This window comes from Poecilia reticulata, linkage group LG1 (assembly GCF_000633615.1).
Source record: "Poecilia reticulata strain Guanapo linkage group LG1, Guppy_female_1.0+MT, whole genome shotgun sequence".
Lineage (NCBI taxonomy): Eukaryota > Metazoa > Chordata > Actinopteri > Cyprinodontiformes > Poeciliidae > Poecilia > Poecilia reticulata.
The window spans coordinates 21,738,806-21,763,550 of record NC_024331.1 but is presented as its reverse complement, the minus strand read 5'-3'; the positions used below and the strand labels follow the sequence as shown (position 1 = coordinate 21,763,550).

At 34.5% G+C, this 24,745-nt stretch overlaps 1 protein-coding gene and 1 long non-coding RNA gene across 6 annotated transcripts; both read right to left on the bottom strand.

Annotated features, from left to right (window-relative positions):
• Nucleotides 1-1,086: 1,086 nt before the first annotated feature.
• LOC108166245 (uncharacterized) lies at nt 1,087-2,935 on the bottom strand. The gene is made up of 5 exons (XR_001776547.1): nt 2,901-2,935; nt 2,407-2,799; nt 1,701-1,847; nt 1,563-1,615; nt 1,087-1,368 (listed from the first exon to the last, which is right to left on the bottom strand). It is a non-coding gene; the product is annotated as an uncharacterized LOC108166245 (long non-coding RNA).
• A 3,961-nt stretch (nt 2,936-6,896) lies between these two features.
• On the bottom strand, nt 6,897-19,409 carry LOC103469313 (uncharacterized). 5 transcript variants are annotated; one of them, XM_008416931.2, is made up of 7 exons: nt 19,189-19,409; nt 19,032-19,090; nt 18,765-18,885; nt 8,981-9,364; nt 7,675-7,821; nt 7,518-7,579; nt 6,898-7,371 (listed from the first exon to the last, which is right to left on the bottom strand). In XM_008416931.2, the coding sequence occupies exons 4-7, from the start codon at nt 9,315-9,317 to the stop codon at nt 7,249-7,251; spliced, it is 669 nt and encodes a 222-aa protein (XP_008415153.1). In that variant the 5' UTR covers nt 9,318-9,364; nt 18,765-18,885; nt 19,032-19,090; nt 19,189-19,409; the 3' UTR covers nt 6,898-7,248. The 5 variants fall into 5 exon arrangements, 4 of the variants coding, with proteins under 4 accessions (XP_008415139.1, XP_008415146.1, XP_008415153.1 ...); XR_001776516.1 differs by lacking the exons at nt 18,765-18,885; nt 19,032-19,090; nt 19,189-19,409 and adding an exon at nt 9,515-9,566 and having other exon boundaries at nt 6,897-7,371; nt 8,981-9,153; nt 9,244-9,364; XM_008416939.2 differs by lacking the exon at nt 18,765-18,885.
• Between the last annotated feature and the right edge of the window lie 5,336 nt (nt 19,410-24,745).

Here is a 24,745-nt window from a genome sequence, read left to right as displayed (position 1 = left end):
GTGGGGTTGAACATTAATATTCAGATTATACTTAGCTGATTAAAGATTTAACTTGATCAAGTTTTCCCATGTAATTTGGATTTTAAATATTTGTCTTAACTTTAGGAGGAAATCAAGAATTCAAGCAAGGAAGACCTTTCTGTTCGTCCCTTTTTGATACTAGAAAACACTCTCAACCATAGGACAGGACAATTAAAAACTTTAACAGTAAAAACAAACTATTACGTTTTATGATTGCATATCAGAAAATGTAACATAACATATGATAAAACGCTATGTTTTATGGCTATCCAAACAAGTTCACTCTGAGTACAGACTGCATGATACTGAAAGAAGTCTCCGGAAACTGTAAGCTGTCAACAAATAATCCACATCAGGCTCTTGCTACTGTGGATAGAGAAACGCTCAAACGTTGCCTTCTTTAGAAATTCTCGAGCATAAAAGACAGACCATGTTTTCTACATGTTAGTACAAAGTGTATATAGGACACATATGACATAAACTAAATGCAACAGAAAAACAGAAAAACACACACACACTAAGAGTATGGAGCAAGACGTGTCATGATTTGGGAATGCTTTAACTAATCATGAATTTCATGTGGCTGGAAGAAAATGAAAGAGTACCTGTATTTTTATTTTTTTTAAGCTGAAACAGAACCAAACCCTATGACATTACAATGACCCAAAAAATATGAGTAAAATCATCTCAGGCTAGTGGAAAATTTAACCTTGAAAGGTCCTGACATGAGTTGAGCTTGTGATGTTGATCTTGATGCGATACTGTGAGTTGAACTGAAACCTCACATGGCTGTAGATGCAAGGACCTTTTCAAACATCAAAGCTGTGAATGAGAATTGGGGAAAACTTCTTTTTAGACTGTTAGATTGTTCCGGGAAGTTTCAAACTGAAGTTATTTCAGGTAAAATGTGTAACTACAGCTAGAGAGGGTTCCCCAACTTGTTTGACAGCTAGAAAACTTTTTTTTTTTTTTTTTGCTATCGTAAAACATAGTGTGCTTTAATGTTGAAGTGCAATTAAATAATTTTCTTTCACAGAAACAATAAAAAAAAAGACATTAGACATGTGAACGTAATAAAAAAAATAAGTATTTAATGGAGCAACCTAATTTTTTCCTCAACCATATGTTAAAATATATATAAAATATTTATGAAAAGGATGAAAAACTTTTGTCAAAGTCTAGCTTTGAAGGATGATACATGAGAAGGATGAGAACATTGATCCTTGTCGGATTACATCCCAGGAGAATGGGAATCTTCATTGGAGGTACACTTGGCTTTCATTTTGTTTTCTTTGGTCTCTGTGATGGCTGATGGAAATCCAAGGCAGCATAGCAAATGTTTTCATCCTAAGATTGAAATTCAGAATTATTAAAACATAATATTATGGCAACCTTTATATGGTGGAAGGACAATGAAAAAAAAAAGGATAACAGACTTGCTGGTTTTCATTAAAAGATTTAACTGCAACACATGGGCAAATAATTGTGCCACAAAGAATAGCTGTGCTTTATCAACTGGCAAAAAAAGTCTGAATTGTTACCTGCATCTCTTCCATGTATTTTTTTTGTTCAGATTGATCTTCTTTACCTTTACCTTAACGAAGGAAAATATCCACTTAGTAACATTTCATCACAATGGCTTAACTTTAAATGAGTAAAAGAGTGGATTAGTGTAATACCTGTCATGTGACAAAGCAAGTGAATTAAAAGTGAGGAGAAAACAACAGAGAGAAGAAAAATAGTCGGGCACAGAGAGAAGAGCAGCTTCCAGCAGGCATCGCAGTCCTCCGCTGTCTTCTTAAAGTCAGAACCGGGCTCACATGTGTCTTGATCAAACACAAAGTTCTTTTTAAATTAAATGTACAGAATATTTATATTCAGAACTCATATTTTGCTAGAAGATAGTCAATCTAACATTTGTGATTTAGTTAATATATTGAAAAAGCACAATACAATAAAAAGTTGTGAGAATTAACTTAATAATGTCTGGAGAATAGTTTCCGTCTTTTTTTCTAGCATCGATATCTATTCTTGATCTAGAACAATTCAGCAAATTCCATGAAAAGTTTGTTATTTTTTCATTGTAGCTTGAAGGAAATTCACCAAACTTAAAAGTTATTTATATCTGTTAACAGTATTTTATTATTTTTCTCAGTTTGGGCCCTTTTCTCCTTTCTAAACTTAATATACCCTAAAATTACAAATTGTGTGCCAAAGTCAGTACATAATACAACATTACATTTGGAACATTGTGATTTTTCTCCTCTCTACCCATTTGTGTGCTCAAGAAAGCATTTAATCTTTTTTATCACTTGTTTTTCAAATGTAGCTTTTCTTAGGAAACACAGTCGCAACACAATACATAGAAAATTCAAAACTGCTTACCAAGTATGAGATTTGTAGAGATATTCCCATACGTAAAAATGTCTTTACGGAAGATGTTCTTCTCATTGTCTGTCTCCACTTTTATCTCTTCGGTTCCACAGTAATAGACGCCCACATCTGAATTAGTGGCATTTACAACCAGTAGGTCATAAGATTCTGAAGATTCATTTTTTAAAAATTTCAAACGTGGGAATTTTGTTCCAGGTTTTAACTGATCCATGGCTTTTAAAACATAATGAGACTGGTCTTTAAGGGAGCAGTTCCTGAAGAACCAGACCACAAATACTCCAGTTGATAATTTGCAGTCACAGTACAGAGTGATGTTTTCTCCAGGTCTGAAGGTCACCTCCTGCACTGATTCAGAAATGCTATCATGACTGCAGAATACTAGCCCTGAAAGAAAAAGAAATGATAATGTTGTGATCAGCATAGTATGACATCAAGATTGTTTATATTTTTGGAAAGTAAATGCTACTCAAATGTTAAAAAGTTACCTAAGCAAAAAAACAAAATCGTCTGCAGTCCATCCATGGTGGAGCTTGAAGAAAGTCTTGCAGGTTTTTACAGGTCGATAAGATGACATAGATCTTTCCATTGAAGGAGAAGCAGCTGTTGATTGGCTGGTTGAATGGAACATTTCATTCTGTGGTTTTACAGATGACGCTGTTCAAAATACAGTTAGGCTTTTTGAATTGTTGCAACATGGTGAGATTTGGTAAAGAGTCTAAATAAAACCAACCACACCTCAGGATTTTAGTGTGATGCCTCAGAGCGAGGGAAGTTTTCATTTGTCAGTTTCAATACAAACTTACATTCTCAGTTTGTAAGTATGTACAACTGAGTAGATACTCTCAAGTCCAAAATGATGTCTTACCAAATGAGATACACTATTTACAGATTTAAAATCCATTTTATCTAATTACTTGTACATTACTTTTGCATCACATACTGAAAATATTTCATATTGTATCAGAAACAATGGTCTGAAACAACAACAGCAAAACAAAACAAAACAAATGTGATAAAATAAAAAACAAAAACATATAAAAAAAATAAAAAAGAACAGCTTTTACAACACAAACTGGGTTTCCACAAGACTAAATAGTACATTGTATAACTCTGTGTCATTACAGTTCAATCGTATAAAACTTCCTAAAGAATCACCAGAAGTTTATAATTTTTGGATTTTTTAGTTGTTCCATGTGTATGCCTTAAAGAACTGCTTCTAAATATTCTGAATTCACTTTTACATGCTTGCAAACTCACGTGTATTTACAACTGTTGCTGCAGGACTCTAACTTCACACAGATCCTTCGTGATGATATGACCTCTGTATGTTCCTTTGCTCATCATGTTTAATACTTGATCTCAACTTCAACTCAAAACAATTCCATTTTTTGTCTTATTTTTTCTTATCTCATCCTCCTCCTTAGTTGTGGCAATCATCACAACATATTTCTAGGTTTCAACATCACACTCTACCTGTTTAACTTTTACCAGCTAAGGCAGTACAGTAGGGAAATAATAACCAGGTAATCAGCAAACAGTTAAGCCTTTCAATTAAATCCTTTTTTTTTTTTACATGTTTTTACTGGTATTTTAACTAGTTGTTCTTGGGGATTGTTTATTTATTCAAACTCAGAATACTGTCTATGCCTTGGAACCTTTTGGGAAAGTCCAGATGATGATACTACAGCACTGTAAGCTTCTGGGCTCCTTTTGGTGCATTTTTACTCCTCTAATCATGGGAACAGTTCCTGAAAATATACATCACATTTACTCTGGTTCAAATATGCAGTCACTATTCAGATTGATGGTTTCCCCTGACTTCGTATTCATCCGTAGTTCAGATGCCGTAGAGTGCAAATAATTATACAAAATCAGTTCTGGATTAGAATTTAAGGAATCAAGTCTTCAATCAAGAGTAAAAGATTTAAAATGGAAAATAAGCAACATGTACAAAAGTGCTAAAAGGAAATTGTTCTCAAACTGATTTTGGGAAATGTTATTTAGAAGTAAAAGAAATATTAAAATGACCTAAGAACACAACTAGAATCTTCTGCTGTCCATCAAAGTTTGACTATGATGCAAAGCTGAGAGTTGGTTAAAGTTCTGACTCACAGTTTAGTAACTAGTCTATAGAATTTGTTTATTGATTGATTAAAACTAAAATAAATTCACTTTAAAGAGACAATTTGATCCAAAGAGAAACATAAACATTGTAATAAATCTTCAAAAGCGTATTTAGATATTATAGATGCTGTTGGCTGTTGACAGGAAGATTCATCTGTACCTGCCTGTAATACAGCAAATGTAAATAAGCCTCTGACTGAAGAAACTTTGTTGTTGTGTGACAGTCTTCTTCAGGGTTATCAATTATTCTCTTATTTTATGATGTGTTTATCATTGCACACTCATTTCATATTGGCTCTGATACTTTGCATCTTGGTGCAAACATGACTTGAGCTTCCTTAAGAAGTATATTCTTCTCTGTTTGTTTTTGCTGACAGTTGTTTGAGTCTCCAGTCTGGTCTGTGGTTTAGGTGAACGCTGCGATATTTACTCTTCACCCCCTCAACTTTTTCAACCACAACACAAACAGCATTTTGCATATTCCCGTTTCACATGAAATCTACACTGATCACCCTTTTCGCTCAAGATTATGGGAATATTTTCACACCATCCCACAAAGAAATCCACCACATCTTGGTACACACTTCTGCATAAAATCAATATTAAAAGAATATTCATGCAGACAGTGTTTCAGTAAGTCAGTTGTGTTGGACTTCCTGTAAAATTCTGGCAAGTCAAGAATTTGCCCAATCAAGCCCATTTACTGATGGCATCTACTGGCTGTTTCAGTGTATGACTACAGACGTTTGAGATACAGCAGTAGAGTAACTAGGAGTCAAAACAGGAAATTCTGCCCTTTTATATATATATATATATATATATATATATATATATATATATATATATATTTCCATGAAGTATCATACAATACTACGCTTATTGTAGGTGAGAAGTCTATATAAAGTTCTCTCAAAGAGACAAAAATAAACTTGACACCCAGAAGGTCTGAGTTTCGATAGCGTCACTGTTTCATTCTGCTTCTCGTAGCTGTGGACAGTCAAACTGGACTCATCTGCAGACTTAATCTGTCAGCACACGTCACCCTCTGCAGATTAACAGGGGGCTGTTTGTCAGTGTGGGTTTCCGGTGTATCTGACACAACAAAAAGAGGTTGTGGATGGTGGTTAGTTTTACTGGCAGCTTTGTTTTCTTTAAAGTTTCAATGGAAACTATATAACAGAATCTCTAACCTTTACTTGATCACTTTGTCAGAAAATCAATATATTTGCTTTGCGTAAAGCTGCAGATGTAAAAAAGGGTAAAAACAAAAATAGTTTGTCTGACCCAAATTCAGGCTTCACTGCAGTTTACTTCATATCTTCATTTCTGAGTTACCCGAAGTGCTAAACCAACAGGTCATACAGTGACAGAAGATTGGTGATTATTACAAACAATGTCTAATTTTGACACAGAATGGAAAGGCAGCTATGTAAAGTAATGGACTGTAAAACTGAATTTATCTGCAGGTCCAATCTCTTTGCACGTATACTTCTGCAAAAGTTTGAAGGGGCTGTTTGTCAGTCTGCATTTCCCGTAACACTCACCACACAAAAAGAGGTTGGGGGTTCGGATTGGCCATATACTGTCCACTCAGTTTTGTCTCATAAAAGCACGCAAGTTATTTACCAACAGATTCTTTAGATAAGCAACTTATCAAGATGTCCAATTTTCTTCTTCAGATAAATGTCTGCACCTTATAACTGAATGTAAAACAATAATAATAATAATAAAAGTCCCAGCCATTGTAAAATTGGTAAATTTATAATGCAAAAAAATGTTTTTACTCTGAAAGTTTTGTTGCGTGTAGGTTGAGAAACCCTCTTTTTGAGTTGACTCCTTTACTATAGCTCAATAATAAAACACTGTGGCTTCAAGGTTTGTCTCAAGAAATCTATGAAGGCTTGTATTGTTCCTGGTGAGTCATTGATGGTGTTGATGGTGTTTGAAGCCTGTCTGGTTCATAACGAGATTTGAGTATTGAGTATTTTCAACATATTCAGACTGCAATGATCAGCTCTCATGCAGATCCTAAGTGGTGGTGATTTGTTAGTTTGTGTGTGATATAAAGGTGCATTTTGAGTTTGTGAGAAAACTGTTTTACACATGTGGGAACATCTTGATCCAATAGAGCACATGTGTCAAACTCAAGGCCCAGGGGCCAAATCTGGCCCGCCGAGGCTTTTTGTGTGGCCCTCAAGACTCCAGACGCCAAATTACATCAATCAGTCCACCCAGTTTTCTGTTATTGACTCTGTGATTGTGGAAATTGACGTAAAATCAACAGATTCCTGTGTTTTTCCCTGCTAATGCATAACTGTAAGTTTATTGCAAATTTTCCACACAAATGGCCAAAAACATTGGGTTTAACTCCACAGAGAAAAATTCTAAATGACAAAATATAACTATTGGGGTTTTATTGGAAAAGAGGAACAGAAACATTACTTTGTTTTGTCAGGGACTGTTGTGTTACATAGAAGAAAGGTTAAAAAAAATATAGAATGAATTTTGCACATATATGCCTTTAGACATGTTTTGGAACTAGGTCTGGGATGATGTACAATGATTTTATTGTTAAAAATCAAAATAAGTTTTCTGAAAAACACTTGATTTTTATTTGAAAGATGCTGTTAGATTCTTAGGGAATGTTAGAAAGAATATAACTGGTACTTATTGTTCAGGACTAAAACGTCTGAGTTCAGAGTCAGTCTCCTACACCGCTGATGTTTTGAGCTCAGAATATGTGCTGAAGTCTGGAGCCTGGGTTTTCCTCTTCCTCTTTGGTCTCTGTGATGGTCGATGGATTTCCAGAGCCGCGTAGCAAACATTCTCATCCTAAAATTCAAGATGTTTTTTTTATTATTAACAAATGCTGGGACCTGATATTTTAGACTATCAAGCATAAACCTGTCCTAGTAATGTGTCAGTTAAAAATTACGTTGATTTGTCATACTCAGATTAAATGTAAGTAGTGTCTATACCTGTGTTTCCCTGGTTTGTCTTTTCGTTTCAAGCCTCCTGTTGTTTTCTTGAGCTTTTTTAGCTTTAGGAATGAGTGTAAAACGCTGAGGTTAATTCTCAGGATCAAAGAGTCATTATGACAGCTATAAATAAATAAAGAACAACATTCACAAGTACCTGCTTTCTTGTAAAAGAGATAAACCGTAACTCCGGAAATGAGGGCAAAAAGAACAGAAAGAGCTGGACAGAGGGAGGAGAGCATCTTCCAGCAGGCAGCGCAGTCCTTTGCAGTCTGGGTAATATTTGGATGACAAACAGTTTGATCTGTATTGAGAACAAACATTTTTCAAAGTACCAATTAATGTGTAATCTTTTCATTTCAGCAACATATCAGGCAGTAATATTTTTGCTTTGAGGTGGACCAGTCAGAGCAGAGACTTGAATCTAAAAAAATTCAAGGCAGAAACTTGAATCTACACAGAGTTAAATCTTTAACTTTTTAGCTAAAGATTAAAGAGGCAGAAAGGTGACCTTCTTTAAAACATTCCTGAAAAAGTTAATTTCCACATCTCAATTCCATACAAAGTGGAACAAATTATATAGATTACTTTTGCACAGACTGATGCTTTCAAGCCATTATTTCTGTTAATTCTAAAGATTTTTTTGTCATGAAAAACCACATTTATTTATTTATTTATTTATTTATTTATTTATTTATTTATTTATCAGTCCAATGAAAAAACATTTGTAATTCTGAAATTTGGCTTCAATGAAATGTACATTTAATATCTGCTTAAAGGTTGCTGCATTCAAAGCGTGCTTTTGATCAACAAAAGAGCTGGAATTGCATAATCTATCTTATTGAATATGACTGGATATAAAACTTGAGCTGGTGTATGATTTAATAAGCAACATGTGTTTATTTGTTTTTTTAATATACATTTTTGAGTAATTATCTACTACTAAGAATGTAGCTGCATCCTGGAGCCATAGAGAAAGCAAGTAAAGTTTAATAATTCCAAAAATTATATTTTGTTTTATTGTGAACCATGAGTGAAGTCACACTACTTTAGGATATTCTTCAAATAACTGTTTCCCCAGGGTCTCCATTATCTCAGTGCCAAAACTCTTACACTGAGATAACCATATGTAAAAATTGCAGAATAACAATCAAACAAAATATTTCAATTTTGTTTCAGCATTTACATAATAAATAACATGTTTCACATTGTTGAGCTTTGTGAAAAAATATCAAAGCATTTTAAGGATAATTCTGCAAAATTGTTTTTCACAAACAAGATAATCATATTTTACTAAAACTTCTAAGTGTGAATTTTGTGCTGATTTTGCTGTTTGTAAATTTGTTTAGACTCATTGCTTTTGTTTTTCCTCCTCTACATTTATCTCCATACTTTGTCAGGTAATTAGATTTTCACGGTCACTTTTATTTACACTTTTCATGTAATTAAAAATAATTACTTACCAAGTGTGATCTTTGTGATGATGTTGCCGTATTGGTGGATTGTCTCCGATCCAATGGTTCTAKTTCCCTTCACCTTGGTCTCTTCAGTTCCACAGTAATAGAGCCCTTCATCAGCATTATTGGCGTGTACAATCAGCAGGTCATAGGAATCAAACGTAAAGTTCTTCAGAAATCTGAAACGAGGAAATTTCTTTTCTGTTTCTAAATCAGTCTTCATATTTAGAACAAGAGTTGGTGTGTCTTCATGTGAGGAATTCTTGTACCACAGTATATACACTCCAGATGACCGCTGGCAGTCACAGTAGAGAAGGATGTTTTCTCCAGGTCTGGCAGTCATCTGCACCACTGATGTAGAAATTGAAAAATGACTCCATAAAGTAACTCCTGAAACAGAAATACATGAATAAAATCTTCTTCAGATAAATTCTAGCAGAACAACATTCAAACATTACGTATAAAGTAAAAATACATGTAATACTTTCTAAGCATTTCCCATACACCGCTATTCAGTATTTAATCAAAGTTTTAAATTACCGAAGCAAATCACCAGAGCGACATGTAGCTGGTTCATGGTTAATGTTGACCTGGAGCTGAAGGGCAGTTTCACAGCCTTTATTTGMGGATATACTGATGTTGTTGTGAAACTTTTTCCATTAAAGGAGATGTTGCTGCTGATTGGCTGGTAGAATGGAACATTGTATTGTGTGGTCTGTATTTTGGTAATGGTGTATAAAGTGAAGTGTGACTGGTTTTCAGTTTCTGCTTTGTGAGACTATAATAAAAAAAGAAAACAATCAAAACAAAGAATAGAGGTTTCAGTTTGGATGTAGATTTTAGTTGGTCTACTGAAATCCTAACATTCATACTGCTTTATTGAATTGTACACATCATATGTTTTGCTAGTTGTGCAGATCATCTTTAAATAATTACAGACCCTTTCCAAGAAAAATGAATATGAAATAAAAATTGTTTATTTTCCAAAATTCCATTCAAAATGGTAAACTTCCATAGATTATAGATTTAAGACCCACAGTTTAAACAATCTCAAGCATTTGTTTGTTTATTATTACATAATTTGGGCTTCCATCAAATAAAACCCATAAAAACAGGAATTTAAAAAATTACAATACTCTGAAGAAATCAGCCTTAACTACTTCTCAGTTTTTGCAGAAAGAAAAGAAAGAAATAAAAATGAAAATATTTGTTTTTAAACCTATTGTTTTAAAACGATATCAGTCTTCAATACTTAGTTGGGAATCCCTTTGCCTTAATGACTGCCTTGATGCAATGTGACATTAAAACAATCAGCCTGTGGCATGTATGGGATTTATGGAAGCTCAGATTTCCTTGATGCTTGCTGCCAGCTCTTCGTGGTTATTGGATCTGGTGCCCTTCATTTTCCTCTTGATACCCCACAGATTCTCAATGGGGCTTGAAAACCCCATTGAGAATCTGTGGGCTGGCCAGTCAAGCACTGTGATGGTCCTGCTGGAAGATGACATTTGCATCTCCATAAAGATCACTGCAACAGTCTACCAGAATGTTTTAGAGGAATTATGAAGTCCTCTAAAACATTCTGATAGACTGTTGCAGTGACCTTGGATTTAAGAAAGCAGAGTTTACCAACACCTTCAGTGGACAACGCACCCCAAATCATGACTGACTGTGGTTATTTCACACTCAACCTCAAGTAGTTTGGGTTCAGTTCCTCACCCATCCTCTTTCAAGGGTTTGGTCCCTTGGACCTTGATTAACAAATGAATGGTACACTTTACTTTCATTGGAAAAGAGGACATTGGACCACTGGCCAATAGTCAAGCCTTTCTTCTCCTTGGTCCAGTTGACTCGCTTCCTATGTTGGCTCAGGTTCAGAAGTGGCTTGACCCGAGGAACCTGACAGTTGTAGCCCATTTCCCGGATGAGTCTGTTGGTGGTGGTTTTTGAAGCTGTGACTCCTGCCTCATTCCACTCTTTCTGGATCTCTGCCAGATTCTAGAATCTTCTCGGTTTGATAATCCTTTGGAGTCCACGGTCATCTCACTGGCTGGTGCATCTTCTCCTGCTACATTTTGCCCTTCCACTAGACTTTCAATTGATATTCTAGCATTCTGTGAAGGTCATAGCCTCTTTAGCTATGACCTTTTGTGGCTTACCCAATATAAGGGTATCAAGTCTTCCCCCTATTGAACCAAACTGAACCAAACTGAAGCAATTTAATGAGACTTGCTGGTGCTTTTAGTTTAGTAGATGATTAGTGTGTCACACTCAATTTACAACATTCATGGCATGCAAAATTTGGGTTGATTTCTTCAGAGTATTCACATTTTTTAATTCCTGTTTTCGTGGGTTTTATGAGCTGGAAGCCCAAATTATGTAACAATAAACAAATACTTGAAATTGTTTAAACTGTGGGCTTTGAAAGTGTAACCTTTTGAATGGAATTTTGGGAATTAAACAACTTTTCCATGATATTCAACTTTTTTGTAAAGGGGTTTGTAATTATTTAAAGAACTAGCAAAACATATGATATGTACAATTCAGTAAAGCAGTATGCATGCTTGGATTTAATTAAACAACTTTTCCACGATATTCTAATTCTTTGGAAAGGGTCTGTATATAATAATAATAATACTTTATTTGTATATTTCCTAAGCACTCAAAGACACGCTGCAGGAGTCAAGTTAAATTACAGACAGAACACTAAGTACATCAAGCACTTAAAAACATAACATGTTATAAAAGAAACTACAAAAAAAAACAAAAAACATAAAAATCAGGACCTTAGTCATACATAAAAAAAATCAATGTGATATAACATTTTCCCCAAATGTTTTTAAGTTGGTGGTGTCTATGGTTGTTTTATTTTTATTTTGGACCAAATTTTACCTGCTCATTGTTGGTAAAATAGTGGTTGAAATTGCCAATTTTTTTTGTATATATACATTACTGGAGACAGGTCTTTTTTTCCTTTTTTTATGGGTCATTTTTTGAATGTGGATAGGTGTGCACAATCACAGATGTATTTGGGAACAGAGAAATATTCAATCATTGAATTCAAGATACAGTTTTTTCCTTAATAATAAAACCCATCTTGGATTGACATTAGCTATTCAACATTTTTTTTTCATTTGTATCTAGATTAAAATTGTTGCTTTAAATGCAAAGATGTGTTGAACCCCAAATTCCTGAGGGTCTGTGTCCTGTAACTTTTTCAACCCACCTGGATGTATGTTCAGGGTTGATGGGATGTCCACACTCCCCAGGTCTGAAGTCTTTTTGCAACATCAAACCATCAAACAGGATCCTCTCATGAACTCTTTTGCATGTAGGCCAGTTCACGTTTGGTTACCTGGAGACTGGCTAGAGTGGCCACATGGTTTTAATATCCTGTCAACAGATTCACCCATCTAAATGTTTTGTTGGACATCCATAACAAGGAATATGAAAACAATCTTGAAATACAAAATCAAAAAAAAAAAAATCCAAATTAATTAAAAAGAAATAACTGCACACACACAGACACTTCAACCAGTGTCTCGTCAGACTGGATGAACCAGAACTCTGTAAAATCTGTAAGTCCTAAACTTTCTGTTACCAGAATCATTGAACATTAACTTCTTTAAAAGTTATTTAAAGGTGCAAACACCACAGCGACAAACATCTGACTGCTACTTCCCCCTCTGTGGATCCCACAAAGGACACTCATTGAATCATTGTTTGCAACTTGCAGCTTGTTCAGGCCACGTTGCTTGAAAGATACCCACAAGGCGGCAGTATATAACAGTGTGCAACCAGCTTTAGGTTAAGGAAATAAATATTCAAAGATTATGATGTAGGATTTTAATTAGCAATTAAACCACATTTGCATAAAGCTATTAATAAAGACTGTGTTGAGCTGTTTTTTCCTCTGAACAATTTGTATCTATGTTTCATAGCATGATGCATGAGTTCAGAAGTGACTGGAGGGTTGGCTAGATTAATAAAACTAATATATAATGGTGAAATGAAGAGGGTTAGCATGCCCAATAAATTCACATCATGAAACTCACCACTGCTACTCATATAAAGTCAAAGGACTGTTGTCTTATTCTGTATGAAAACCTGTGCAAGCCTCTGTGCATCACAACAGAGAGACATTTCAGCTAAAATATGTATTGTGTGGTGAAATGACGACAAGTGGAACCAAAATAAAGAGGGATTCTTTTAAAATTCACGCATCCCTGATTGGCTTTGCTTTTATATTCCCAAAGTCTTTTCTTTAAGAAAATATCTGCCTCTAGCATTTCTTAATGTTCATGACAAACTACTACTACTACTGTATACATCTTTCATTTGCAGTAGTTCAATCTAAAAGTCAAATGAACTTCTTATTGAGTTTATGTATAGATGTGTTAACTTTGTTGTTTATGCAGATGTGTGGACTAAGACAAAATTGAAAGCAAAGTTAGCCTTCAACCACAGCCACTGCTCAGTAAAACAGGAAATCCACAATGACAAGAGTCCTTCACACTTCTGCAGAGGACGGTCTGCACTTTCAGATTGCAGCAGTTTCACTGTCCAAAGCACATTAAACCTGTTAAGAGGAGAGATCAAAAACAAAGACACAAAATGCAGCAGAAATACATTTAGCATTATGAAGGAAGAACTTATGTATTAACATGGGGAGTTAACAAATCTGAAAACAAATAATATTAATTACTGTATTGTTACCTTTCCAGGAAGTGTTTTAACTTTACATGAGATTAATAGATAACAGTACTCCAAAAATAATTGTGCCTCACATTTTTTAATTTTCAAATATTTCACTGAATTATGTGCACCAAGTGTAAATGAGAGTACAACGGTTTTTTGCTCTATTGTTTTATTTGTTTTCTTGCTTTATTTACTAATTTTGTTTTGATGGTCAAACTTGTGAACAAAGTTTAATTTATATGTGCAGACAAGCTGTATGTACACACTGACAAGGCATAATATTATGGCCAATATCATGTGAAGTGAATTACTATGATTATTTCTTAGCTATGTTGACTGTTAGTCAGTGTTTGTTTTTGTTCAGCAAACATTGTGTCCTCAATATTATAAATTAATGATTTGAGTGAGTCTGACTCAAGATAAAATGTGATGTCAGTCTCCCAACCAGACTGACCCTCTGGTTGGAAGATCCAAGTCTCAGTGAGATCCATTTATGGAGGTCAAAGGCAGGAACACTGGTATACTGGCAACATGGCCACATGTAGAGGAAAACGTCACTGTGGCACAACAGAACTGAAGGGTGACCCTTATAGTTCAACGCAACAGGCAAACTAATGTAGCTTAGGATATCAGTTATGAATATTAATCCATTTATTTGAACTGAATTTAGAATTAGTTCTTCATATGAATGAACTGGAGCAACATGCATTGATGTCAGCTTCACACATGTTGGGCTTGCCTCCATGATATCAATGTTTTCCATCACTGTTCTCTTACCAGGACCAGATTTTACTTGGGAACTTCAGGTTTCTGTCTTACACTGAAATCTTTAAAGAATTTCAAATACTTTTGGTTTAGTTCTGATACGCATCACATAAAAACAGGTGGGCCTGGCAGCAATTATTATAACAGAGTATTTTGTCATTCATTCATCCATTCATTCATTCGTTATTTGCCTTGCTGCTGAAACGGGCTATGCAAATAAAATTTGATTGATTGATTGATTGATTGATTGATTGATTGATTGATTCATTCATTCATTCATTCATTCATTCATTCAATCAGAACCAAATTAACAAACACTGAGATCAGAATAGTTTAATCTTCAACTTTCATGTTGTATATGACATCAGTAAAAATGCAGAAGTCTGATCTGTGGATCATTCTCTTCTTTTTTTTCTGAAATGCCAGATGGACTTCCAGGGCAGCAAAGCACACATCGTCCCCCTGAAAATAAATATTTTTATTCGCAAAGTTAGCAACATTGTTAGGTAATAAAATATGTGTCGTAAAAATTGCGATCTATCACAGAGACTCTAACTACACTTTACCAGGTCCATGAAGTATAGATGTTTGAATTATTTACCTCTGTTTTTTCTGTTGGTCTCACAGAGTCACATTTCTCTTCCTTATCATGTGGTGTTTCTGCAGCAGAAATGAAAACAGGAGTGGTGCGAGTTAAGATTCAAAATACTGTGTTGTAAATGTAAATTTGAAAGCATACTTTTGCCAGTACCTGTTTTCCAGCGGAGAAAACCAAACATTGAGGTCAAGAAGGCGGACAAAATAAAAACAGAAGGACAGAGAGAGAAGAGCAGCTTCCAGCATAGACCGCAGTCCTCAAAAGACATGGTCCTATTTGAAGGAGCAACACTGGAATCTGTATCAAACACAAAGCAGCAACCAGTGTTTATGGGTTTAAATGACATTATTTTTTTGTGATTTTTAGATTAAATGTACTGCATATATCTAAAGAATCAATCAGAAAATTATGTAATGCCAATGCTAGACATACGTACATTAATGTAAACATTAACAACTTAAATATTAATGATGTAACCATTTCCACAGATTCACCTAATTCTTTCACATCTCTGTGAAACAGTATTTGATAAAAAATATAAGAAGCCTTGATCATTATTTGTAGGTAAACAATGCAGCGTAAGAGTCACACATTAAATCCAATAGATACTTAAAAGTTTTCTTTGTTTTGTTTTAAGCATCACACAATATTCTCTCACAGTGTAAAGAGCCTCCTCCCTGATCTTTGATCAAATTAAGCAAACATGATCAAAAACATTTTATTGAAAAAGTAAATGTGTATTATTAATTTTAATATTAATATTATTTCGATCTTTTCATTTCATCAATCTGGTAATAGTATTTCTGTTTTGGAGTGGACCAGTCAGGACAGAGACTTGAATCTTTTAGAGACTCATTGGAAGGAACTAAAGATAAACGAGGTGGAAAGGTGACCTTCTTTAGAAAATTCCTAAAGGGTGTGCTGTGGTGGTGCAGGGGTTAAACACAGCCCACATATGGAGGCCTTAGTCCTCGATGCAGCTGTCCCAGGTACAATTCCCGGCCATGGCAACCTTTGCTGCATGTCTTCCCCCTTCTTTCATTACCCACCTTCCTGTCAATTAACTATCAAATAAAGGCCACTAGAGCCAATAAAATCTTTAAAAAGAAAATTCCTTAAAAAGTTAATTTCCGCATCTCAATTCTATACAATGAGAAGCACATTATACAGATTAATTTGACACAGACTGATGCTTTCAAGCCATTATTTCTGTTAATTACAATGATTTCTTTGTCATGAAAAATCATCAGGCCAATAAAAAATTTTTATAATTCTGAAATGTGTTCTCATTGAAAAGTATGTTTAAAACCTATGTAAAGGTTGCTCTATTCAGAAGGCATTTTTGATCTAACAAAACTGCATTCTGGTAGTGCAAAAGAGGCCCCACCAGAATGCATTTCTAGTTTATTATCTACATGTCATATCAACAACTACCGTAAGCTGTTGTAGATATGATTTGATAAGCAAAATGTCTTTATTTTCTTCATAATTAAAAAAGTTATGTTTCATTTTATTGTAAATTATGAATGATGCTACACTGCTTACGTTGGGAATATTCATCAATTTAACTGCTTTCGAAGTGTCAAAACTCTTACACTGAGATAACCACAGAATGGCAGCCATAAAAAACCTTTCAATTTTGTTTCAGCTTTTACACAATACTAAACACCATAATGTTTCACATTGCTCAGCTTTTTGATAAAATATCAAAGAATTTTAAGGATAATTCAGCAAAACTGTTTTTCACAAACAAAATATTTTCTATCTTCTATGTGTGATTCTTCTGTTGATTTTGCTGTTTGTAAATTTGTTTAGACTCGATGCTTTTGTTTTTCCTCCTCTACATTTATCTCCATATTTTGTCAGGTAATTAGATTTTCATGATCACTTTTACACTTTTCATGTAATTAAAAATAATTACTTACCAAGTGTGATCTTTGTGATGATGTTGCCGTATTGGTGGATTGTCTCCGATCCAATGGTTCTAKTTCCCTTCACCTTGGTCTCTTCAGTTCCACAGTAATAGAGCCCTTCATCAGCATTATTGRCRTGTACAATCAGCAGGTCATAGGAATCAAACGTAAAGTTCTTCAGAAATYTGAAACGAGGAAATTTCTTTTCTGTTTCTAAATCAGTCTTYAYATTTAGAACAAGAGTTGGTGTGTCTTCATGTGAGGAATTCTTGTACCACAGTATATACACTCCAGATGACYGCTKGCAGTCACAGTAGAGAAGGATGTTTTCTCCAGGTCTGGCAGTCATCTGCACCACTGATGTAGAAATTGAAAAATGACTCCATAAAATAACTCCTGAAACATAAATACATGAATAAAATCTTCTTCAGATAAATTCCAGCAGAACAACATTCAAACATTACGTATAAAGTAAAAATACATGTAATACTTTCTAAGCATTTCCCATACACCGCTATTCAGTATTTAATCAAAGTTTTAAATTACCGAAGCAAATCACCAGAGCGACATGTAGCTGGTTCATGGTTAATGTTGACCTGGAGCTGAAGGGCAGTTTCACAGCCTTTATTTGCGGATATACTGATGTTGTTGTGAAACTTTTTCCATTAAAGGAGATGTTGCTGCTGATTGGCTGGTCGAATGGAACATTGTATTGTGTGGTCTGTATTTTGGTAATGGTGTATAAAGTGAAGTGTGACTGGTTTTTAGTTTCTGCTTTGTGAGACTATAATAAAAAAAGAAAATCAAAAGAAAGAATAGAGAGGTTTCAGTTTGGATGTAGTTTTTAGTTGGTCTACTGAAATCCTAACATTCATACTTCTTTACTGAATTGTACACATCATATGTTTTGCTAGTTGTGCAGATCATTAAATAATTATATAATAATGATTAATAATGATAATATATTTTACTTGTATAGAACTTTTCTTAGCACTCAAAGATGCTCTATATAAATCAAGTTAAGTTACAAACAGAACGCTAAGTACATCAGACAATTAAATACATAGCACATTTAAAAATCAACTACAAAAAAAACCTAGGGCCATAGTCATACATTAAAATTTGATCTGCAAAAGTGTGTTTTTAGATGTGATTGTAATGTGAATAGGTCTGCGTAATCACAGATGTATTTGGGAACATAAAGGTATTTTTTGTGTTAAATTCAGAGTCTGATTTTATTGTATTTTTCAAGATATAATTGTGTCCTTAGCAATAAAACCCAACCTCAATTGCTGTTAGCTTTCAAGTATTGTTTTTTATTTGTATCTAGATTAAAGTTGTTGCTCATCCATGTATTATTGTTCAAATTCTTTGATTATAGTTTTGTAGCATTTTCACAGTGAACCCCATATGTGTTCCTTAAGGATACTCCAGTTTCTAACCGTCCTAAAGCATAACTGTGATTTTAACTGATCAGAGAGCTACACCACAGGAAAAGTACTGGGAAAAGGATAAATTTAAAACACTTTAAAATTCAAAGGATTGTGACAATCATACCTTAACATGTCACCACATCTCATTACCTATGCACATCAATTTGTGCATCGGTGTTAAACATCAGTATGGGTAAATCACCCAAGTGATAGCTGGCTGGTCAATGACACACATCACTTCAACTGTTCTCACAGTCTGGCTAATACACATCCCATTAAAACACAGATGGAGCTGGCAGCAATTATTATAACTGAGAATCTTTTTATTAGTTTGTTGGTTATTCATTCATTGAGAACCAAGTTAACGCTGAGATCCTCACAACCTTATCACACATTTTAATCTTCAACTTTTATGTTGTACATGACATCAGTAAAGATCCTGAAGTCCAATCTGTGGATCATTCTCTTTTTTTCTTTCAGGGCAGCAAAGCAGACATCATCCCCCTAAAAATAAACATCTTTATTTGCAAAGACATTGTTAAATAATAAAATATGTGTTGTAAAAATTGCAATCCATCACTTAGAAAACTGTAACTACACTTTACCGGGTTCATGAAATACAGTTGTTTGAATGGGTTCTGTTTAATTACCTCTGTTTGTCCTGTTGGTCTCATGGATTCACATTTTTTTTCCTTATCATGCGGTGTTTCTGCAGCAGAAATTAAAATAGGAGTGGTGTAAGTTAAACTCAAAGAATCAAAATTCTGTGTTCTAAATGTAAAACTGAAAGCATACTTTTGCCAGTACCTGTTTTCCAGCAAAGGAGAAAACCAAACATTGAGGTCAAGGAGGTGGAAAAAATAAAAACAGCAGGACAGAGAGAAAAGAGCAGCTTCCAGCACAGACTGCAGTCCTCAAAAGACATGGTCCGATTTCGATGAGCAACACTGGAATCTGTATCAAACACAAAACAACAACCATTTGTAAAATTAATTGCCATAACTTTTTCCCTTATATATATTATCAGAAATATCTTATCTAAACTGTGAATTTGTGTTATTAATTTTAATCTTAATATTTAAAACCATTACAACCAAATAATATTTTGTCAGCCTATGCTCCTCACTAAATGTGAGTGATATTGTGATGATATTTGCAGATTTTGTAGGATGAGTTGGTTTTGTTTGTTTGTTTTAAACTTATGCATTTACACATTTTGTTAAATAATTAGATTTCCATAATCACATTTGCAGTCTGTGGTGTTAGGAAGAAGTACTTGCCAAGTTTTATCTTTGTGATGATGTTGCCAAATTGGTAGACTGTCTTCCGCACCCTATTTTTATTTTCGTCCATCTCCACTTTTGTCTCTTCAGTTCCACAGTAATAAAGCCCTTCATCAGCATTATTGACATGTACAATCAGCAGGTCATAGGAATCAAACGTAAAGTTCTTCAGAAATTTGAAACGAGGAAATTTCTTTTCCATATCAAAACCAGATTTTACGTTTAGAACAAGAGTTGGTGTGTCTTCATGTGAAGAATTCTTGTACCACACTATATACACTCCTGGTAACTGTTTGCAGTCACAGTGGAGAAGGATGTTTTCTCCAGGTCTAGTTCTCTTCTCCTCTACTGATGTAGAAATGGCAAAATGACTCCATAAAACAACTCCTGAAACAGAAAAACAATAGTAAAGTCTTACAGAACAACATTTAAACTTATGCAAATATTTCCCATCAACTGCAGACCAGTAATTAACAAAAATGTCAAATTACCAAAGCAAATCACCAGAGCGACATGTAACTTTTTCATGGTTGATGTTGATCTAGAGCTAAAGGGCAGTTTCAAGCCAGAGGTTTCAAGCTGGCGGATGTACTGATGTTGTGAAACTTTTTCCACTTCAGAAAATGCAGCAGTTGATTGGCTAGTGGAGAAGCACTGTGGTTTTCACTTCAGTTGTTGTGGACAAAATGTCTAATGTGCAGCTCGCCTTTGTACTTTATGTTAGAATTTACTGTTTGAATTTATTGTCTTTTGCATCATAAAAGTGCTGCTACATAAATTTATGGTAAGGCAAATGTTATTTATCTTTTAAACATATGAGACCCTGTTTAATAAATAGGAAGTGGATATAGGGTTGCCACCATTCAGAAATGAAAATAAGTGACACCCACCACATTGGGGTGCCTGCAGAAATGGTACATTTTATTAATGTGAATGCTGTAGGCAAAAAAGCAGCATAACTTTGTGTAACTGTCATACAAAGTTACACAAAGTTTGTTACAGTTTGTTACACAAAGTTACACTGTTACACAAACATCAATTGCGTTGATTAATGTAACTCACACACATTAATCAATGCAATTGTAGCAGAATAAATGGTATATTGCTACTTTAACACAAACACAGCTTCTTTATAAATGCACATCTCTACCTGTCTGTCATATTCTGCTTGCATCATGACATCTACCTCCTTCCGCTGCTGATGACTGTTAAATTTAGCCTCTTCTCTGCTGTCTTCTGGTGTCCTTTGTGTGTCCAATTTGTGATTGGAATATGTATAGCTTAATTTATTTACCAACCTGCTTACGCAGTTGTGCTGTTACCTACCAGTTCACAGTTTTCCCTTTCTGCCAGCTCTCCAACTGGGAGTTTGCTCATTGCTGTTTTGCCTATTGGCCTTCCCCTACTGGCTGAGGCTTTGACTGTGCCATTTGAATGGACTGAGCGCACCATTGGTGTATTTGTTGACACATTGTGACAGCACCTTTTTATTCAGGTTGTCGTTGTTTGTTCTTCAGGGACAGAGGCTCTGGCGGCAGTGTCTCGTTTTGTGTTTATTTTGTTGGAGCACACTTTTTTATTTTTTTGCTATTTTTTTTGTAGTGTCTAGGGAAGTCTTACTCAAACTGTGGTCCCCTGGTCCGCGGGCGCCCCCTAGTGGTCCGTAAGGTACTGCATGAAAACAACCGTTTATTTGCTGTGACGTTAGCTGAATGTGATGCTATAGTTGATAAATTGCTACAGACGCTACAGTTAGCTTACCAAAGGATTGTGTTTAAAAATAGTAAAAATAGTAAATATATTTACTAAGACTGGGTCACTAAAAAGAAAGCCTGAAAATACTGGTGGAAAGTTTTTCAGAGTACATTATTACAATACATAGCATGCTGCAGGCACCCATATCTTGGTGTGCGACTGTGCTGAATGCAATATGACAGGGAAGAGGAGGTGAACAGAGCTACGCCCCATGCTGAATAAGTGCATCTTAACACCTAAAATAAAAATATTTATGTTGGACTACCTACTGGCTGAAAGAAAATGTTTGTTTTGCCCAGAGCAACTCAAGTCTATTTTTCTTTTATGATTCTTCTAAATTACAAATAGTCCTAAGACTATTATCAGTGCACATATCACATATAGTAAAAAACTTTTTTGATATCCATGCATTTCTTTCATTCGAATTATTAGAATCTGCACTTTCAGAATCTGTAAATTACTCAAAACACCCAAGTAGACTTGTTCGTGGTTTTATTGTGACCAGTCATGTTTACAAAACAGTGCCACCCTTCACATTAGGAGGTACAAAAGCAATGAGTTAAGAGACTAATATTTTCATTTCAGGTTATATCAAGATGGTGCGTGATTGTGGGGGCAATTTCAAATTAGGTGGTTCGCGAGAGTTTGTTAAATGGGGTAAGTGGTTCTTGGCCTGAAAAAGTTTGAGAAACACTGGTCTGGTGATCCCTTTAATTCACTGGATGTTGTCCCATTGTCTTCAACACTTCCCACTGATAAGCCTCAGTCTCGCCTGATATTAAATATTTTAACTTAAGCCAAAATCTAGTTTAAAAACTAAGTCAATGGTCAATTAACTATTTTCTGTCCTAGAGTATTGCAAATTAAAACACGTGAAATACTTTTAAATGTCTTTTGCACTACTTTGTCCTCCAATACATTTTGTAGAATTTATTTGAATCTTGTCTCCATCTTCCAGTAGGAAGAAGCTGTGCATGTGTCCTGTTGCTATTTAGATTTTCTGCAGTATAATTCCAGGCATCATTGTTGGTATCCTTCACTCACAGATCAGCAAATGAGTTGAAACATGAAAACAAATTAAAATTGTATCTTGTGTACAGAAACTTTTTTTTTTTAACATTTTGTGATCAGATGTAGTTAAAAGCTCTTTTTTCCTCTATGTAGTTTCTGCTTCTCTGTCTAGACATTAACTTTTTATATAAGATACTAGCTTCAGCATAAAGTAAGTAAAAAAAACCTACCTGAAAATGGTCGCTGCTCATAAATTGCGACACTTTTTGCCATCGTGGGTCGTGAACTTTGGAATATCTTGTCACTTAATATCAGACAAGTTTCTTCAACAGCTGTTTTAAAATCTTGAGAATCTATTTTTACTCCTTGGCCTTTTTACTCCAGCTTAATATATCAACTAGATGTATGCCGTCCATTTTATCTGACTTAAAATCAACTCAAAACAAAAAATTCATATCAATGATATATAGCAGTACACAAAATTCACAGTTACTGAAAATTAAAATAAAAATAAAAATAAAAATATAATTATTAGAAAAGAGTATGGTTTGTTGGAAAATTCCGCGATGTTTTTTTTATCAAAGCTGTTTATGTGAAATTAATGAATGGCCCACAAGACAACTAGAATAAATGTTACACATATGCGCTTTGAGACATGCAGCCACTGCAGCCACGTCTGGAAGAATCAATGCATATATGTAAGCAGGACTTCATTCTGATGAAAAGATATTCAAACACCATCAAATCAAAAGCTGTCTGAAAACAATGTATTTGTTATGGTTAAGGTTTCTAATTTTTTGTTTGAATTCAGGTTTAGAAGAAGAGCATAAATGAAAAGATCATAAATTCTCTTTAATTTTTGTTTTAACTTCAAAGTTAAATTTGAATCTCTTCCTGGAATGTCTTGATTGCAGAGTATGTGCTGAAATCTGAACTCTGGATTGTCTTCTTCCTCTTTACTCTCTGTGATGGTTGATGAATTTCCAGGGCAGCATAACACACATTGTCATCCTAGAATTTAATATTGAGAATCATCACTATTTGGTAAAGTTTAAAAAAATTAATGAATGATCATTGTTTTGTTACCTGCGTTTCATCTGTTTGTCTTAAAGTGCTACCTCTCTTTTTCTCTGCTTGGGTGTTTGCTGCAGATATTAGAAAACGCCCAATGTAAAAAAAACAGAAAAATACAAAAATGATTGGTTTCAAAGTTTTAAATTAGAAAAGCCACAAATATTGTACCTGATTTTTGGCAAATCAGGTAAACCAGAAGTGAGGAGAGGAGAGCTGAGAGAGCAGAAACAGTCGGACACAGAGAGAAGAGCAACTTCCAGCACCAACCACATTCCTCAACTGTCCTTGAAATATTTGGATGTGGTAGATGAGTCTTTGCATCTAAAAACAAAGAAACATATCATCACCATAGAGATTGAAATAGAACCCGTTATAATGTTTTATAAAAATGTGAAATATTATCAATTTTGTTATGAATTTTTTCTTTAAAATATCTGAACATAGGTCTAATGTGAATAGATGACATATTTTTAAATCTCCTACTGGGACTGTGGATGTTTACAGCTGCAATAGCTGGTCCAAGAAATTCTGATAATCTATAGTATTTCCTTATTTCCTTTAAGTATTTCATAATGAATATGAATGATGAGTCATTTACTAAACAATGAAAAATATTTTAGGTAATTTTCCTTAATCTCAGATGCACTTAAATCCACACAGCACAACATTCTCTGTAATTTGAAAGATTTTGCAAGGATTTTGTTTTTTGTGTTTTTAAATTATCTTTACATTAAAACTATACTTACATGAAACATCAAATTGTTACTATGTTTGGTGCAATTGCACTGTTGTGGGAGATACATTTATTCAAACTTGTGTAAAATAATCATTCTTCCAGAAGCACTGTTTTTACTATCATATAATTAGAAAAAAAATACTTACAGAGTGTGATCCTTGTGGTGAGGTTGCCATAGATGTAAACGTCTTTAAAGAAAATGTTTTTGTTTTCATCTTTCTCCACCTTGTTCTCAAAAGTTCCACAGTAATAAATTCCCTCATCAGAATTAGTGACATTTCTGATCATCAGGTCATAGGAGTTGGACGATTCATTCTTCACAAATTTAAAGCGAGGGAATGTGATTTCTCCTTTAAATGGAGAGATTCCAGCATTCTTCCAACTTACAACAAGAGTCGGCTGATATTCATGGGAACAGTTCCTGAACCAAACTACATATATTCCAGTTGACACTTTGCAGTCACAGTAGATAGTGATGTTGTCTCCAGGCTGTACAGTCGCCTCC